This window comes from Hipposideros armiger, unplaced genomic scaffold (genome assembly GCF_001890085.2).
Source record: "Hipposideros armiger isolate ML-2016 unplaced genomic scaffold, ASM189008v1 scaffold_112, whole genome shotgun sequence".
Lineage (NCBI taxonomy): Eukaryota > Metazoa > Chordata > Mammalia > Chiroptera > Hipposideridae > Hipposideros > Hipposideros armiger.
In genome coordinates this window covers 3,437,868-3,458,428 of record NW_017731462.1, presented here as the reverse complement: position 1 = coordinate 3,458,428, position 20,561 = coordinate 3,437,868, and the positions used below count along the sequence as shown (strand labels likewise).

Here is a 20,561-nt window from a genome sequence, read left to right as displayed (position 1 = left end):
TATATATATATATATATATATATATATATATATATATTCTCTTAAAAAGTAGAAAACATCTCTAACTAAGGCAAATTCCTCCCTAGCTAGGTCAAACCCCTCTATTATATGGTCTCAGAGCACTACTCCTTCAGAGCAATTATCATAGTTGCAGTTTGATAAAAAAAATCACACAAGACATCAATGTCCATCTCCCATCTACGAGCCATAAGTTTCACGAGTGGAGGAAACTGTGGGTTTTTATTCACTATGGTATCTAAGTGCCAACTACTGTACCTAGCAGGTATCGATAATCGTTTAATATATATATGAACAAATGACTAAAAAAAAAAAGTAGAAAAGAACTTCTGATATCAATTTCATTTCAGAATCTCTAGAAGAGTACATTTACAAATTCAAGAATGGGAGTATATATTCAACTCAAACAGTTGCAGTACTTAGCAAAAGCATCTTATTGTCCCACCATACTCTATGCAAAGATAATCGTCATTTTCATTAATCTATTCTACCTTCATGGATCATTAAAATAAAGCATCCTTGATACTCAGACTATTAGTGCAAAGCTATTTGATTGTCTTGCCATGGTCAAAAAGAAAATCTGGCAAAAATGATACTGCTGTTTCCTTCCTATATTTACTGCCCCATGGCCCTGCTAGTTTGTGGTTTCAGCAATATAACAAGCAGTGGTTATATTGGAACACTACAATTTTGTACCCCTGACCCTAACTGGGTTTCTGTAATTACTTGTCTCAGGGACGATAAATAAAAGCAGTGTCATGTCTGCGATGGTGTCTTAGGACAGTAAAGGGCCACCAGCAGTCATAGCTGCAACTTGATGATTTACGTGTTTCTGATCCTCTACTTTTTGGTGTCATTTATGAATCTAGTTCCTTGCCAAGAATGTGTACAAAAATAGCCTGGTCATCATCCCCAATCAGGAAATCATTGCATTTCTTAACACTTGCATAACAGACCGTTGGATTTTTATACTTCTCTTTCTATATAAAGATTTTATGGTAAACAGAATATAGCCACAATTACATTTTTATTTTATATATCAAACACCAAGCAGTATGCTAAGTGCTTCATAAATATCATGTTATTAAATCTTTGAAAACAGTGACATATGAAAGGTTGGGTGGGGAAGGGTTATGGACAATGGTTGTTCACTCAGTCAGGAATGAGTCACAGTTCCAGAGCTTGGAAGTCCAACATTAGGGTACCATATGGGTTTGTCCTTGGTGAGGGTCTTCCTCCTGGCTTTCAGACAGCCACCTTTTCATTATGTTCTTATGTGGCAGAGAGAAGAAACTATGGTGTCTCTTCCTCTCCTTACAGGCATTAACCCAATCATGGAAGCTCCACCCTCATGATTTCATCTAAACCTAATTACCCCTCAAAGACTCTACCTCCTAAAACTATCACATTGGGGTACAGGGCTTTAAAAGAAAAAAAAAAAAAGGTTAGCCATTTCCGTAAAAAGGGACTTCGTTAATTAGTGTACTAAAAGATTTATTTGTCTGTATATCCAAAAGAGTCATGTATATCAAGATACCTTTAATAGGCTTAGTGCAATTCATTCATGCTATGGTCATGTTTGCAATAGAATTGAATAAAAGTTAGTGCCAGAAGAAAAAAAAAAGCCTTGATTAAATGAGACTTAGCGAAAGGATGTCTAAATACCACCACTGCCACTATCCTCGGAAATATAAAAATAAACCAGTTTGTGATGGGGACTCATATTAAACACTGTATGTGTTGCCCATCCATGTTCTTAATGCTGCACTTAAGGCGCTACTATTTCAATGGAACTTAACCCTAAAATTCTTGACGATTACTACAACTTGTGTAAAACTGTAAAATAACGTAGTTCACTTAACAAACAGAGAACCTGAAATCTACTTTGTAATTAAATTCCTAGCCCCAAAAGTTGTATTTTTGTAGTATCAAGTGGAAAAATTGTCTTTCAGTTGGCTGGTTTTATTCCATAGCTCAATAGAAAGAGTGGAGTTTGATAGGGCTACAGTAATGAAAACATTGTGAAACTAAGAAGCTGCCAATTATTACTTTTTGTATGTAATGTAATTCAATTTAGTTTTAATATGAGTTATAGCAATTGAAACTTCAAAAGTTAGAATCAGTATATAAAGTTTATGTGGTAACCAGCCACCATTTAATTTGATTATAATTTATTTTTAATTTAAGATTTTTCAAATCTGTGCATCAGAAATATTCCATGGTACTGGGTTCAGTAAAATAAACTTAACTACTTGTGTTAAACCAGAAGTGTCATGAATTATAAATATTATCTCCTGTAGAAAGTCCTGAGGTTGAAATAACATTGTTTTTTATTTGATCAGAAGAACATGCTTATTTCAGGTAAGTATGTATACATGGCATTTGTATATATAAAATAATTTTATTAATTAAAAAAAGTAAAATATGTTAAAATTTACTATTCAACTGATATAGAACTCCTCCAAACAAAACTTTAATGTTAAAGAGTTGGAAAGAAGGTGATACTTTTTATGAGCAACTTTACATGTATTATAATTACTGTGAAAATGTAAATATTAAATTAGAGAAGGCTTCGTATGGACTGAAAATTGTCACTTTGATTACATGATCTAATGCTTTCTAGACTAGTTCTGTTATCTGCAAATAGACTATCAGCCAGTCCAGAACAATATTTTCTTATTCAACTTAAGTGTCAATCCTTCGGAAAGACTTATATGTGAACAATACAGTAGTGACATTACCTCTCACTATTTGTTCAATAAATAATGTTATGAATTATATTTGAAAAATGCTTAAGGCTTGTATAAGACATAAAGAAGCCATTTCTTTGACAATAACTTCTTTTCTTGGATTCTATCAAAAAAGAAGTTTATAGCAATGTATAATCTGGTAAAATTTTACAATATGATAAAATCTCAAAAATTTTAATACTAGTGGCATACTTAAGTAAGCTATAATACATCTGATTGGGGAATATTATCCAGTCAGTGACATATAATGAATAAGACATAAAATGAGAAGTGTGACATGAGTATTAGTATTAAAAATTACTTAAGAAAAATTTCAAAAAGAACCTAACAAAAACTCCTAACCTGGCCTCTTCTTCAATGTTGGCTTTCTAGATCCGTAAACTGGATAAGTTCTAGGAACTGGATAAGAACCTCCAAATTTCCCACCCAGCTAGTGAGGCTAGATTTCTCCCCTTAGCTCTAGTATTGTTGTGTCCATAAATATCAAGAAGCTCCTTAGCAGGCTGCCTACCTATTATTAAGGATCCCTGTGATAAGCTATTGCAGTCCATCTCTGACGGTCAATAAACTCCACTTACCATTCACAAATACCTATGGCTTTTGTGGTAATTTCACCTTGTCTCTGAGAGTTAAACACCCACGTAGCCTCTGTCAACCTGGGATACTAGTCATTTTGATATCAAGACACCCAACTGTATTACAGGATTGCCAATGCCATCTCAGTCCTGCAGAGCTGTGTCTTCAGGGATGCTGTTGCTCCACCCACTCCCATGCATATCTAATGTCTGTGGAGAGAGTGGCCCTCTTGTGTATAGTCAGGTAGGAAAATATTGGGTTGTCAGAAAAGTCATGATGCATTTTTGCAATGAAAAACATAGAAAAAAATACGTCATGACTTTTCCGACAACCCAATAGGTTGTTCAGAACAGACCCATTCCGATATTCCCAGCTCTCTGAAGCTCTACATTATTCCAGAGAAGTTGTATAAAAGTTACCTCCACAATTCATTTATTATTGCTCCATCCTTTAATTAGTCATTCTAGCAAATTACTACCACCCCCCCCAAGTATCAAGTCAACACATTAAATATCAAATCGCAGATCATTATCACCCATGACAATATATCCACCATAATCAATACTTACATTGCCTCCTGTTTGGTATAAGACTTTTATTAGTGGGCTTTATACTTCTCTGAGTTAGGTTGGGATCTAACTTGTAACCTGGAGGCAGTGAGGAGTGGTATGGTGAGTCCAGGAGAGAACTGTAATTCCCGGGACCAGTCATTGAGGAGCACTATGCAGAGGAAGGCTGATTCTCTCTGCAGGTGTAAGGAGTTGTTTCCAATACCAAGGAGATTCAGAGGGCTTTGGAAGCTCAAATTTTCATCAGTATCCTTTCCTTACCATGAGAGACCTTATATGGGAGAGGTTTAATTGGTCATTGAATTGTGCTACACTTACAGTCAAGCCTTAGTCTCATCCTTAGTCATATCTGCCATGAAACTATAAGATTTAAGAGACTCCTTCAAAGCTTCCATCAAGACTTTCAAATTATACCTTATTTCTGAGCTGAGTATTAAATGCCTTAAATTTCTCCTTTACCCGCTGTAGTATTCGGAGGCTTCAGTGCTGTTAGCCAGAACCACAGTCTTTAAAATCACTGTTATTGCCACAGCCACTTAGCTTCCCAGGTCCTGTCATTTCACCTATATTTCATCCTACACCAAAACTGGTGGAAAGTTGAATAAGTATAATGTAACCACACGCTGTGGATTGTCAGTGTCTATCTCCACCAATATGCACTACACAGATGCGTAAGCAATTTGGTTCCAGAATGCCATTTTTGTGGTTCTGTTTCCTGGGACCGTAAGTACTAACAGACAAGAAACAGATGGTGTGATCTGTCTAGGAAACTGAAGAAAGTTAACTAAAGGGAATCCACAATGACCTGGGTAGAGTTTTGAGAAAGTAACCAGAATTGGTACAATACCCTTTAGTTACAGAGAAAGCTATTTTCACTCTTAGGCCTAAAAGGGCAAGGAAAAGGAATAGTTACTGGAGCCCAAAAGAGAGCTGTCTGAGAGGGCTGCCCCAAAGGACTGTAACCTTCAGTTGGGGGAAGCAGACACTGTATAGTAAAGTCATTTGAAGTAATTCTTTCATCTGTACAATTATGTCACTAATTTAATATACTCTCAAGTTCATTTGTATCAGTTTGTTTTCAATTTATTCCTTTTTAATTTAATATTCTTTTTAATTATGTAAAACCTGTTTCAAATCTAAAACTAACAAATTACAGCCACAGAAACCTTAATTCCATCCTTGACCTTTCACTCTACTCCCCTTCCACACTCCACATGTATTTATTTTGTTTTTATTTCCCTGTTGTTTTATTTTGAAAACATAAACACATTTACTCCTCTTTTACTCTAAAGTGTGTACTGTTTTGTACCTTGCTTTTCTCCAGAAGTTTTTTGAGATTGCTTTAATTTTGTAAATGAGATTGATTTCATGATCAACTTCTGAGAGTGAGGATGGGGTGGGGTGGAGTTTTGAATTTTGGGGTATCGGAAGACAGAGAAACACTGAAATAAATGTCTATGAGGGTGTGGGAAAGAATTTCTAAGGAAATGTAACATGAGGGGGGCTACGTTACAGACTTATTTGAAGTTTGTGACCATGAATTTAAAATGAACTGCACATTATTCCACAGTTGCATTCAGCTGCACAGTTTACACACAGAGTAGGGAAAGAGTTGAGCTTGACTCAGTTTGGGGCTCTGCCAAGAGGATTTCAAGGGAGTTCAAGATAAATGCAATGAACTGATGATAACAAATCACTGAATTTAAGCTGGGTAAGAGGGAAGTATATTTAAGAAAGTAGGGAGGAATAGTGAAAAGGTGGTAGGGTCAATAGATCTTAGATCTTGGTGAGACTGTGGATTTGATAGAGGAAAGAAGCTCAAAAGTGTACGATGGCATAGGAGAGTGGAATGTTTGAAGCTGAGATTATGGAGGGGGTAAAGTTATTGGTAATAAAGTTATGTTTGTGAATATAAATATAAAAGCAGTGCCATTTGCATTAAATAGAAAATAACTATAACATCAGTATGACATAAATGAAACATTATTAATTCTAATTAGTTTCTGTTGTCTGCCAAAGGGAGTTTGAGATTTGCCTTCCATTTATAAAAATAGATTCATAATCTTAACAAGACTTATTATCACCAAACTGAGGCTTTGTTTTTGCTATGATAAAATAATATTGAGATAATTGTGAATGGATCAACTTCCTCACCACAACACAGCATGATTTGATGCTATTTCTCCCAACCACCTAAAGCCATCTGTTGTACCAATGATAGACATACCACATTATAGAAACCTGCCCTACCTTGCAAATGTTTTCAGTTAGTGGACCTATTAACCTGTGGCCAATAGCAAACCATATGTGTATCTCACTCATGTGCACCTCCTTATTACCTCTGCACCCTCCACCAAAAGAAAATGGGAAAATGGGAAAAAGAAAATTTAAAGATCTGCTCACTGTCGCGTCCCACATGACATGAGCAGTGGGAGAACGAGAGGGGGCAGCAAAGGGTTAAGAAATAACAGAAACAGCAGCCAAGAGTTAAATGAGCATGGGGCCAAGTGTCTCCAGCCTCGTGGACTAAGGGCCCCAAACCGACCAACACACCGCTTTTATTTCTCCACCTACCCGGAAGTAGCACTGTTTCTCTCCACAGTCTGTGAGTCTCATTCCTGAGAATTTGCTCAAGCCAGATTACCTATGCCTGCAAGCTGCTATTACCGAGATTCCGCCCAAAGCGATAAGACAGATGCTCTGCCTTCACACACCCTATATGCATATGACCCCAGGAAGATAAGATTACTGTGCTGAAGACAGATACTATCACACCATTAGGTCACTTCCCAAGCAGGTTGAGGGAAGGAATGTAGCTACAGAGGTAGAAAGCCTCCAGTCTTTTTTGGGGGGCAGGTGAGGCCCCATTCCCATCTCTGTCAGCCCCGAGATTTCTCCTGATGGCCTCCAACGAACTGTGCCTGTCTTAGGTTGTTCCTCCCACGAGGAATCTTACCCATCATTGACTAACCAGCCATCCTTTGGAGCCAAACAGGGAGACGCAAGGTGTACGAGCAGTGTCCTCAAAAGGGTGAGTTTAGGGTTAAGTGTGGGGGGACAGACAGCTGGACAGCTGCATGGCAACAGCTCACAGCCAGTCGCTTAATTTCACTATTTATGAATGAGCTTATAAAAATAGATTAATAAATAAATGTAACTGACATATCTTAAGCATTTAGGAGATACTTACATTTTCTGCCATCTTTAAGCATGGTAATGGCGACTCGCCAACAATACCCTTCTTCATATTTTCTAAATTGTTATTTTGCAAGTGCAAACATTCTAATATTTATTGATACTCCATAACCAGCTTACTTTAACATATTTTGTCATCCTGAATATTGGAACTTTTCTATTATGCTGTAAGAGTTTTTAGCCATTTTGCTGCTAACCTGGTTTCACTTAAGGACCCAACTCCTGAGAAAAGGGTTGTTTATAAGGAAAGGTAACAACAAGTTTTGTTCTAATTTTTTTTATTAATCATATTTCACAGAAGAGTTTCAGAGTGCCAGGTTATATAATAAGCACTTTGTGAGTTTTTAAACCTATGAGAAGCTGATTTACCAGGCAACCAAATTGTAGAATCCTGAACAATCAATAACTTCATATTTTCAGGCAAACACAAAGGTGCATATATATACTCATACAGAAAAAGACTTAGAGCAACAAATTTTTGCCTGACTCAGGTGAAATTATCAAGTTTCACAATCTTGCCTGAGGGGAAAACATTATTTTATGTCTTTAACAACTTTTATAAGCAAGATAATATATACAGTAGCAAAATTGATATATGTTTTGATGTGGCAAACCAGTTATATGAAAATGCAAATCTGTGACAGAAAGTGACAGATTTCCTTACAACATAAGAGTCACTTTGGAAAACGCAAACTCCACATGCTTCTGCACAGTGATATAAGGAGACTTCAAACTCACCAGGGGTTAGAAAAATCAGACTATCCAGCTCAAACCAGACCTTTGTCCACCCTGACATGTCAGGAATCACCAGGCTAATTTGTGCCATGCTTTAACAAAGTGGGGTTGTGTTTTCAATTGAGCAGATATATTTTTTTTTGTCTTTTACCTGATTGTCTCCTCTGGCATCCTGAATCTATGAAAACACTTTTTTCTTTCAAATATACACAAAGGAAAAATATAAAGGAAAAGAATGGTCTTTGTTAAACTCATTTTCCCCTCTTCTTTCTTCTTTTATTTAGTTCCATTTCTTCATTTATTTTTAAATTTTTATTTAAATATGGATGGTGTTCAATTGTATATTGGTTATATTAGTTTCAGGTGTACAATATAGTGATTCTACATGTTTATACCTTACAATATGTTCACCCTACTAATTCTAGTCATCACCTGTCACCATGGAAACTTATCAGAATATTATTGATTATATTTCCCTTCCCCTTTATGAAATATTATTTAAATACAGAAAAGTGCATAAAACTTAAATGTGCAGCTCAATGAATTACCAGCAATAGAATGCCTGTGTAATTATGCCCTAGAAAAAGATAGAACATTATCAGCGGCACATCCCCCATTGCCCTGTCTCAACCATTATTCTTTATCCCCAAAGGTAACCACTTATGGGATTACCAGCATACTATTCATGTTGCCTGTTTTTAAACAATTATAATAAATTGTGCATTCTTTGACTCGACAGTTAGTTTGTGAAATCTGTATATGATGGTATATATAAATGACATTTGTTCATTTTCATTACTGCATACTATTCCACTGTATGAATATACCATAATTTTTTTTTAAGATTTTTTTTTTATTTGGGGATTGGGGGAGGGGAACAGTGCTGGGGAATTGGGGAAGGGGAACAGACAAGTTGCTGTTGTTTTGTTCTTCAGTCTAGTTGTGGAGGACATTGCTTCACTGGACCCATGTTGGTATTATCATTGCGCTCTTCCCGGGTGAGGCAGATCGGTCGCCGGCCTCTGGACGGCTGCTCACGGCAGCTCTTGGCAGCTCACACCGGCTGCTGGCCACTCACACTGGCTGCTGGCCACACATGGTAGCTTATGGCAGCCCACTGCAACAGGGGCTGCAGCCTACGCCATGGCCAGCAACTCACGGCAGCCCAGCTCCAGGTCAAGCTATTGTTCACCATCTTAGCTATAGAGGGCAGTGTCACTGGCCCTTATGTGGGATCCGAACCGGGGCCCTGCTGCTCAGAGCTGGTGTCCCAAGCCAGCTCTTAACCAACGTGCCAGTTGGCCAGCCCCATAATTTTTTTATTCATTATGCTCTCCAAGCATGTTTAGGCTGTTTCCAATTTCAGGCTGTTACGAATAATGTTGCTATGAGTACTCCTGTGTGAATCACTTGGTACACATATTCCTCTTTGGGGTATGAACCTAAGAAATGGAATTACTAAATCTTAACATGCATATAGTAGTTTTCAGAGGTGCTTCCAAATTGTTTATCATAGTGATTAAACCAATTTATGATTCTACAAACAGGGTACAAACATCCTGGTAGTGCCACATCCTTCCCAACACTTGGTATTGTCTATGTCTTTATTTTAATCATTCTGATTACTATGTAATAGTATCATATTTTTCTTTCAGTTTGATATATCACTGATAACTAATGAGGTTGCGATCTTTTCACATATTTATTGGCATTTTGGTCTTTTATGAAGTCTCTCACCTGTTTTTCTAATTATTTTATTCTTATTGATTTGTAGAAGTTAATATACATATAACTAATTTTTTGTTAGATATATGTATTGCAAATATCTTCTGCTGTGGCTTGTAATTTTACTTTCTTCATGGTATCTTTTGAACTATGAAGTATTACTGTAGTCAAATTTATCAATTTTTTTTCATGCTAATCCATTTTATGCTCTGTTCAAGAAATCTTTTGCTACCCAATCCCCAACCTTGTGGATATATTAGATATATTATACTTTCACTATTTTTCATATGTATATCCAAAGTATGGTAGTTATTGAAAAGACCTCTCTTGCTGTACAGTACTGCAGTGCCAGCTGGACATAAATCAGTGTTTACATATACATGGATAATTTTTATTGATTTGATCTATCCTTGTACAAATACCACACTGTTTTAATTATCATATCTAGCCACAGTCAGCTAGAACCAATTTTTTTCTTCTTTTTTTTTTTTTTAAAGATTTTTTATTGGGGAACTGGGGGTATGGGAACAGTGCTGGGGAATTGGGGAAGGGGAACAGACAAGTTGCTGTTGTTTTGTTCTTCAGTCTAGTTGTGGAGGACATTGCTTCACCGGCCCAAGTTGGCACCATCATTGCGCTCTTACCAGGTGAGGCAGATCAGTCGCCAGCTTCTGGACGGCCGCTCACTGCGGCTGCTGGCCACTCACGCTGGCTGCTGACTACATACGGTAGGTAGCCCATGGCAACCCACTGCCACAGGGGCTGCAGCCTACACCATCGCCAGCGACTCAGGGCAGCCCAGCTCCAGGTTGAGCTGTTGTTCAGCATCTTAGCTGTTTTGGGCAGTGTCACTGTCCCTCATATGTGGGATCCGAACCGGGGCCCTCTGGTGTCCCAAGCCAGTTCTTAACCATCGCGCCACTCGGCCGGCCCTTTTACTTCTTTTTGTACATTGTCTTGGCTATTTTTGTCCTTTTTCAATTTTATATAAATTTTACATTAATCTTTTCTCTCTTTCTCTCTGTCTCTTTCCCTCTCCGTCCCCTCCCCATCTCTCTTCCTCTCTCCCTCCCTCTCTCCCTCCCCCTCATACAATGAACTGGGGATTTTGATTGGCAATGCACTAAATCTATAGATCAATTTCAAAAGAATTTATATCTTTATAATATTGAGTCTTTCAATCAATAAACACTATATATATATTCATTTATTTAATCTTTTATTTCACTCAAACAAGTTTTATAGATTTTTATGTAGAGGTCTTTCACATTTTTATTTCTAGGTATTTGATATCTATAATGCTATTGATATATATATATATATATATATATATATATATATATAATTCCATGTTTTAAGAGTTTGTTGCTGGTTTATACATACCTAATTGATTTTTGAACATTGATTCTATACCATAGTAAAGTAATAACTAACTTACTTATGTTAGTAATTTATCCTATATTCTGTTGGATTATTCTATATACATATTATCTCCAATTCATAATTTTTATTTCATTCTTTCTTTCCAGTTCTTAAGTATTTTTAAATCATGTCTTGTCTTATTGTACTACACTGTATCTTCAATTAAATATTGAATAGAAATAGTAACAACTTGTAGCCTTTAAGACAGTCTTTAAAAATACTTATTAATAAGTATGATGTTTATTATAGGTGTTCTGAAAACACTCTGTGAGACTAAGAAAAGTTCCTTTATTTCTAATTTGTTGGATTGTTTCTAGGTTTCTTTTCTTAAGACTGAATGTGGAATTTTACCTTTGCTTTTTCTGCATCTACCAGTCTACCAAGATAATTACCTTCTTTATTCCTTTGTAGTGTTAATGTAGTGAATTCCAATGCCTGGTTTTTGAATGCCTAACCAACCCTTGCTTTCATATAATAAATCCAACATGCTGATGAATTGATTGATTGCAATTTTCACTGCTAATTTCTTTAAGTCTTTTTTTGTATCTAAAATCATATGGAAGATTGGCCTGTATTTTTTTTTTCTGGAATGACCTTGTCAGATTTTGTTATCAAAGTTGGGCCTTCTCTGTAGAATATATGGGATAGTGTCTTACTTTTTCTAATATCAGGAAGAGTTGTGTAAAGTTGGAGTTAGTCATTGCTAAAACATTTGGTGTATTTTTCGAGTAAGGCCATTGACCTTGAATTTATTGGTGGGTAAGTTTTAATTGGGGGTTCAAAGTCTTTAATAGTTATGAGATCATTTAAATTTTCTATTTATTTTGGTGGCACTATTTTTTTTTTTTTTAGGAATTTGGCTGTATCATCTCAGTTTTCAAATTAATAGACATAAACTTCCACATAAAAACTTTCTCTGATTGTCCTTCTAATGTCAATAACAGCTGTAACAATGTACCCTTTTTACTCCTATTATTGTATTTTTTTGTGCATTTACTTATTTTCATAATAAATTTCAATAGCTTTTCATAGACATTTGCAAATAACCAAACTCCTATTGGAGCAACCTTCATTATTGTATTTTTGTCTATTTTATTAATTTTTGCTCTTGTATTCATTTTTTTCTTCCTTCTATGTTCTTCAGGTTGAACTTGATTTTTTTAACTTCTTAAAATTAATGAGCTCATTGCTTTTCTTATACATTATGTGCTATAAATTTCCCTCTAAACACAAATTTAGCTGCATCCCAGGAGTTATTAAAACTTGTGGAGTTTGGGAATGGAGTATTTTTATTATCACCAAGTTCAAAATATTTTTTTTATTTTCCTTGTGATTTTTTTAAAATTTTCATTTTCAATTGCAGTTGACATACAGTATTATATTAGTTTTAGGTGTATATCACAGAGTTTAAATATTTTTATAATTTACAAAGTGATCACCACAATAAATCCAGTACCAGTCTGACACCATATATAGTTATTGTAATACTAGTGATTATATTCCATATGCTACACTCTACATCCCCATGACTCTTTTGCAACTATCAATGTGTACCTCTTAATCCCCTTTCCTGTTCACCCAGTTTCCAACTTTCCAATTTAACAATCATCAAAATGCTCTACATATCTATTAGTTTGTTTCTGTTTGGTTTGTTCATTTATTCTGTTCTCTAGAATCCACATATAGTTGAAATCATATGGCATTTTTCTTTCTCTGCCTGACTGACTCCACTCAGCCCAAGATCCTCTAGGTTCATCCTTATTGTTGCAGATGGCAATATTTCATTCTTTTTTTCTGACTATGTAATATTCCATTTAATATATGTACCATCTCTTCTTTATCCATTTAGCCACTGATAGACACCCAGGTTGCCTCCATATCTTGGCCATTGTAAATAATGTTGCAGTGAACATATGGATGCACATTTCTTTTTGAAGTAATGTTTTGGGTTTCTTCAAATAAATACCCAGAAGTGGGATGACTGGCTCCTTCTTTGTCTGTTGTTATAGCCTTTGTTTGAAAGTCTGTTTTGTCTGGTATAAGTATTGCCACTCCAGCTTTTTATTTTCCTTCTTTTTCTTCATTTTCATTTTCAACTTTTTCAACCTCTTTACTTTTGGTCTATGTATCTTTTGATCTGAAGTATGTCATTTGTAGGCAGCACATGTAAGGGTCTTGTTGTCTCCTTTAATCAGTCACCCTATGTTGTTTGATTGGAGCCTTTTAATCCATTTCATTTAAATTTTTGGTAGATATGTAGTTATTGCCATTTTATTATTCATATTTTTTTCATTTTCTTCTTAAAGAAGTTCCTTTAACATTTCTTGTCATACTGGTTTGGTGGTGATCAATTGTTTTCACTTTTTCTCGTCTGGGAAACTCTTCATCTGTCCTTCAATTCTAAATGATAGCTTTGCTGGGTGAAGTAAGGTTGTAGCTCCTTGCTTTTCATCAATTTGAATATTTTGTGCCATTCCCTTCTGACCTACAAAATTTCTGTTGAGAAATCAACTGGCAATTTTATGGGAGCTCCCTTGAGGTAATAAACTGCTTTTCTCTTGCTGCTTTTAAGATATTCTCTTTGTGTTTAACCTGTGGCATTTTAATTATGGTGTGTTTTAGTGTAGGTCTCTTTGGGGTCATCTTGTTTGGGACTCTGTGATTCCTGGGCTTGCATGTCTATTTCCTTCATCAGGGCATTACTTCAAATAGGTTTTCAATTCCTTGCTCTCTCTCTCTTTCTTCTGTTACCCTCATGATGCGAATGTTGGTATACTTGATGGTGTCCCAGAGGCCCTTTAAACTATCCTCATATTTTTGGTTTCCTTTTTTCTTTTTGCTATTCTGCTACCTTATCTTCTAAGTCACCGATTTGGTCCTCGGCTTCATCTAATCTACTCTTGATTCCCTCTAATGATTTCTTCATTTCAGTTATTGCATTCTTCATTTCTGACTGGTTCTTTTTTATGTCTTTTATCCTTATTTTTATGCTTCCTATCTCTTTGTTGAAGTTCTCCTTGAGATCATTGAGCATCCTTATAACTAGCGTTTTGAACTCTGGACCTGGTTGATTGCTTATGTCCATTTTGTTTAGTTCTTTTCCTCATTTGGGATATGTTTCTTCATCTCCCCATTTTGACTGCCTCCCTCTGTTTGTTTCTATGTATTAGGTAGGGCTGCTATGTCTCCCAATCTTAGTGGAGTGACCTTATTTAGTAGGTGTCCTGTGGGGTCCATTGGTGCAATCTACCTGGTCACCTGAGCCAGGTGCTTCAGGTGTGTCCCTTGTGTGGGCTCTCCTGTTTTAGTTGAACCTTGATTGCTGGTTGCATGTCAGTGGAAGTGATTGACTATTGGGCTGATTGGCTGTGAGGACCAGCCCTGACAACAGTGGAGGAGCTGCTATGCAGGGACTGAACCTGGGAAGTAGGATTTCTATAGCAGGGCTCTGGTACTGCCTAGCCTCTCCTTTGGGTGTGCCTTTTGTGGAGGTGGTTGGGTGGTGTTCTTGATGTGGTCCAAGCTGACCACAGGTGTATTAGTTGTAATTTTGATGTGGTCATGAGAGGAAGCAAGCACAGCATTTACCTATTTTGCCATCTTACCAGAACTCCCAACTCCATTCCCTTTTTATTTTTCTTTGACCTATGGTTTAATAGACTTGCAATTATTGATTTCCAAGCATAGGAGGAGTTTCTGGTTTCTCGTCCCCTCCCACTTTTTTAACTCCTGGACCCTAATTTGTATAGCCACTTAATCTTTGAAGGCTTTTAAAAGCATTGCTCAGCTTATCAGTCTTTTGGCTTCCTCATATTAAATTGGCATTTATCCCTCGGGGAAAAGTACTCCTAAAAATCAAGTCACATTTCTGAATTATCTTCTCCAAGATCTTGGTCTTTCATCTTCTACTGCTCTCAAATGCATTAGATATTCAATTTTTATAGATGCTGTCAGCTGAAGGATTGTTTTGAATTACCAGAATTGGAAGTCAAGACTCCCATTGCTCAACATTTTATTTGGATTCTACAAGAATATTTGAATATGCAAGTTGCAGATTTTGTGCCATAGATGAAGAAAGCTCAACAACTATTCTTTCATATGGATTGTAAGAGCTCTAGTAAAGATTAAAGACTACAGAAACAAACCTTCAATTATCTTTTCACTCATTAATTTCTTGTTCCAAATTTTTACACTTATTTGCATCTTACAGTCTTTAGATATCAACTTATTCATATTTTATTATTATTATTTTCAATTAGTCATTTTGTCCAGGAAGTCCTCATGTAGATTTAAAAGTTAATATTTTCTTTTGCATTTCTTTTGAAAGCTTAGTGAATATTTTCTTTGCTTTTCATCTGAAGCCAGAGTATCTGATATGGGTTATAACTACTTTTGAAAAATGTATTCCACATATCACAGGCTAGCCTGTTCTGAGTATATTACATCAGGAAATAGCTCAGGACATAACCAAAGGGTATGTTTGCACTGACTGAAAATTTAGATTGTCTATTATACTATGAGAATTAATGGTTGGCATAAAAAGCTGCCTGACATTATAATTAATTGAATGCTGTTAAGTCATTTACACACTGATGGACCTATGCAAATCTAGTATTATATCACTGATTTATTTCTACTCCTAGCATGAGCCTAATTTCTTTTAGAAGAACTATTAGTTTTATATAAAAAATATTCATTCATCAAGTATTTACCCACTTAATATGGGACAGAAACTGTTCCTATATCAGAAGCTATATTCTAAGGGAGAAAAATAAACAAAAATATATAAAACATGGTAAATGATGATTAACGAAAGATAAAAGGATGAGGACTTTAGGGACATGGGTATTGTTTTAGATAGGGTGCTGACAAAGAAGAAGCATCATCTGAGGAGAAGCTTGAATAAAGTGAAGTAAAAAGTCATTTCTAAATTAAAGAGAGGAGAATTTCAGGCATAAAAAATTGCAAGTACAAAAGCCCTAAGACAGAAACCAGCATAAAAGAAGTTGTAAGAAGGCCATTTAGAGAGTGGAAGGTGATAGATAGGTCAGGAAGTTGACCTGGGATTAGTTCATGTAGAACCTGGTATGCCTTGGTACAAATTTTGGATTTTTTTTCCCCCCAAGAGTATTGAGAACCCACTAGAAGTTTTGGTCAGGGGAATATTGCAATCTCATTCTCATTTTTAAAACACACTGTGGCGATAAAATTAGGAGTGATACAGCCCATGGTGAAAACAGGTAAACCATTTAAGTGGTTTAGTAATAGAGTGAAAGAAGATGTGACAGCACTAGAATTGATGAGATGGTTTGGAGTTTGGTGGTGTGTAGTTTGAAGGTAAAGGTGACAGACAGGACTTGCTACTGGATGGGATGTTGGAAAATTCCAAAGTATTTGGTCTGAGAAATAGAGTGAAGAGTTCCCTGAAATAGTATGGACTGAGGTAAAAATAAAGTGTTTTGTTTTAAATAGGATAAATCTGAGATGCCTATTAGATTCCAAATGGAAATCATGTAAGCATTTATCTGTAGCTTTCTGTTGGGTTGTCGGAAAAGTCATGATGTTTTCTTTCTATGTTTTTCATTGCAAAAATGTGTCATGACTTTTCTGACAAAGCAATAGAAAGAATGCAGTTTGAAATGTAAATCTTGAGAGTTATCAAAGTGTACTGTAGATGATATTCAAAGTCAGGAGACTTCAGATTAGTTGTGGTAGGAATGTGGATGGAGAACAGAAGCAATCTAGAGATTAAGGTCAAGGTCACTCCAACATTTAGAGAACTGAGAGGAAGATTCTACAACAAGATTGCAAATAGTGGCTAGGCAATTAGGAGTAAAACATAGCATGTAATGATGCTGAAGCCAATGGTAATATGTATGTTCCTAAGATAATTAATAACCCATGATTCTAGGTAATTTAACCCAAAATAGTCTTCAATATAACTGTTTGAGTTAGAAACCTAAAAAGCTATGTTAAACACAAGCCTAATATAGTATCAGTATCACCCAAATAGTGAATAATTAAGCTCTTGGAAACAAAGTAGTTATGTGGTTATAATAAAATGGTAATTAATTCTATGGTTGAACAAAAAAAGTGGAAAAGACATCATTTAAACATATTACACTAATGTTTAGCATGCTTCTTTTTGACTGGGTCTTACATTCTCATAAAAGAATTAAATATGAAGTAATGAATGTAAGCAAATTACAGAGATCTATGCTGATGTTATAAACAAAAGATTTCTTACTCCTTAAGAGTTAAGTTGGTTTTGACTGTATATGACCTCAGAATGCTCAATCAACGCTTGTTAATGTTCTTTTATTCTCTTTGCTTCTTTCCACAGGTGGGGAGGTCCCATACACAACTCTGGCTACCCGAATGATGATGGGGGCTTGGTGGCTATTTGCTTTGATTGTCATCTCATCTTATACAGCAAACCTTGCTGCTTTCCTTACTATCACCCGCATTGAAAGCTCCATCCAGTAAGTAGATGAGATTCCAGTAGCCACAAAGTATGAGAAATGACAGGAGTGGCTAAAGCTATTTAAATAAGCATATGATTTCTGATAATAAATGTATAATTTCCTTTTGAGTAAAGGCTTAATTTAGGGATATGCAGATATCACAGGATATTCCAACTCCTGAACATATAATATTGGTAGAACACTTTTTTATAAAATGAAATTCTGGGGATAATTTGAACATTGCTTCCTACATTTTCCTGGAAGGATAGCACATATTCAGGATTTTAACCTCCACAATGTATGGGCAATATTGTAAAAAGGAAGGAAAAGGAGCCATACTAACACATACATATTTCAGGTTTGACACGTTCAGTCTTTGCCTTGAGTCTGTCCCATTATGCACTGAACAAACGGATAGACATCAATGACTGATTGATAGATAGATGATAGGTAAGGAGAGAAAGAGGAAGGGAAGGAGGGAGGGAGGGAGAGAGAGAGAAAGAGAGAGAGAGAGAGAGAGAGAGAGAGAGAGAGAGAGAGAGAGAGAGAAGCTATCAGGAGCTAAAACCAGGTAAAACCAGGTTCTATTTGTCTCCTCACTACATTATAGCTATTGTGGTTATTACAGCTGCTGTTTTTCCAGCTGTAATGATGGTCAATTGTCATTAACTGTGGTGTACTTCCTCAAATCCTAAAAGTTACCTAAGTCAGTGACTCAATTCACAGACACCATTCACATGAGCCCTGAGAGCAAAAGGCCTTTGATTTACCATGACCAGTTTTGCTTTTGTGGTCTCATGTCATAATCAGCACCACAACACAACTTTTGCCTTATTAGAACATAATATTCTGTGTATTGTTTTAACAAAACTTTCCGTGAAAATGTTTTATTCATCCAAATACAAGGTAGTATGAATTTTCCTAAAGTTGAAGAACATTTATTTTCAACAAAACTGACAGTTCAAAATTAGAATAATTAGCTTTGTCAATTCATTAGGGATTTAATTCATTCTTAACAGAGAATGTAAGATTTTTTCTTGCCTTTAAAAATATGTAAAGAAGTCTATTAGTAGCCACAAACTATTATATTACAATGTAATACCAAAAATAAAATAAAAAATATTGATCTATCAAGAAGTAAGGTATTTTTTTCCATTGTGTGTGGTATACACATTGAAACCCCAAAATTCAGCAGATACTCAATTATTTCATCCATTTATGAAAATGATGTTTCCAACTTTTCTCATCAAATTATGCTCCCCGAGTTGTATCCCCAAGTATATTTTGGTGTAAGATCTTCATATCTTCTCAGCTTATTACCCTTATAGCCAGTTCTATGTGTGGCATTAGTTATAAATGGTGTAGAGTAAAGCTCATGGAAAGCTTAAACCAATAAGCCCATCAGAATCATATATTAAGCAATAATGAAAATGATTACAACTGCCCAACTAGGAAATCAATGAAATTAGTAAAATTATGAAAATAGTAATTAATATTTATTGAGCACTCACAAGATGCCAGACTTTGTGCTACATGTTTGACATGATTTGGCTTATTTCATATTTACAAGCTACTTCTGAAATATATACTATGAATAACCCATTTTATAGCTAAAGTTGAAAAGATAAGTAACTTGCTCCAAATCAAGCAGCTAATAAGTGATTAATTAAAGACCAGGCTTTAAATCTTTCTGCTTCTTGAGCCTAGGTTCTAACTGCACCCCACCAGTTCCCATTCCACACCCTTGTACTTTTGTATGGCCTGTGTTTTTAGAGAATATAATGAAAGACAGGTCATAGCCTTATTCATTGCTAAGTATAAGGATGTAAAGGATGACATTCTTTAAATCCTCAAGTGGCCTGAGGAAATAAAGCATCAAAAGTAAAGAGATTTTTGTATTAGGCCAATTCTGTAGGCATACATCCTAACATAAGCAGATTATATTTATAACTGATATCTGCCAGTCAGGGTAAGACTGCTTGGAAGGTCCAATCAATAGAAATCACACTAAGAATGATAGTTTTAAAAATTAAAAGGGAATATTTTATCTGACCAATATATTACACTTCTTATCAATTATGTTTAACTTGTCACATTTTGAGTGTACGTAAAGCTAATAGCTTGTGTAGCTGAGATCTGACTTTGAAGCATTTTTAATAAATAATTGAAGAGAATTTTAAATAAAATAACTGATTTTATACGCTAAATGATAACAAAAATCATAATAATCAACAAAACATGGCTAATATTCACTGAGAATTTTTTATGATTTATTAAACATATTACATATTTTATCTCATTGAATCCTCAAAATAACCATAATAATACAGATACAGGAACAAAAATCTGAAAGTTAAATGCTCAAGATTATATAGTCAACAATGTCAGAACTGGAAACCTAACCCATATCAATCTGCTACTAATCCATGACTTTACCTACTGAAGTTTTTCCTTATCTAGTAGTGATTCTTACAATTTGCCTGCTTGAGCTACTGTTTCGCTGAGGTTGCAGACCTCATGGCGTGTGTGTATGTGAGCTGTTTAGTCATTACTAACTGTGCCAGCATTAGTTTGTTTTGTATCTAGACGTTCATGCAATGGCAGTAGGAGCAAAAGCCTCTATCGAATTTTTACACCAATGAGGTATCTCTAAAAGTAAAATCTAGTGAAAAAAGATGATAATTTTACATGATATTTTCCTCAAGTATAGTTCCATAGTCCAAAATAACTGAATATTCCCTTTTTTAAGAATTTATTTCTTCCTGATGCCAACTCATTAAAGTCAACAGTGGGTATAGTAAATCTCCCCTTCCTTCTAATCTTATCACTAGACTAATTTTGAAAGGAAAAACTGAGAGTCAAATAAGTTAAAAGAAACCTGATTCTCTTCCCAAAAATAAAGAAATCTTCTAATTTCATGCCTCAGCTGTGTTAGTAAACATAATTGCTTTCAATGTTTCTTGGAAACATTCAAAATTTCATTTGCAAATAATGTGAAAATTTCTTGGGAAGTTCTGTCTGATTTTTCTTAGCAAATACAAAAACCTTGATATATATATATATATATATATATATATATATATATATATATATATATATATATATAT

The 20,561-nt window shown here is 35.3% G+C and overlaps 1 protein-coding gene across 1 annotated transcript in view; it reads left to right on the top strand.

The window, feature by feature from the left end:
* Positions 1–20,561, top strand: part of GRID2 (glutamate ionotropic receptor delta type subunit 2) — a 346,586-nt gene that overhangs the window by 88,640 nt on the left and 237,385 nt on the right. The window contains exon 4 of the mRNA XM_019647546.1: positions 17,334–17,472. Coding sequence (XP_019503091.1) covers positions 17,334–17,472 — 139 coding nt within the window. The remainder of the gene's footprint in view (positions 1–17,333; positions 17,473–20,561) is intronic.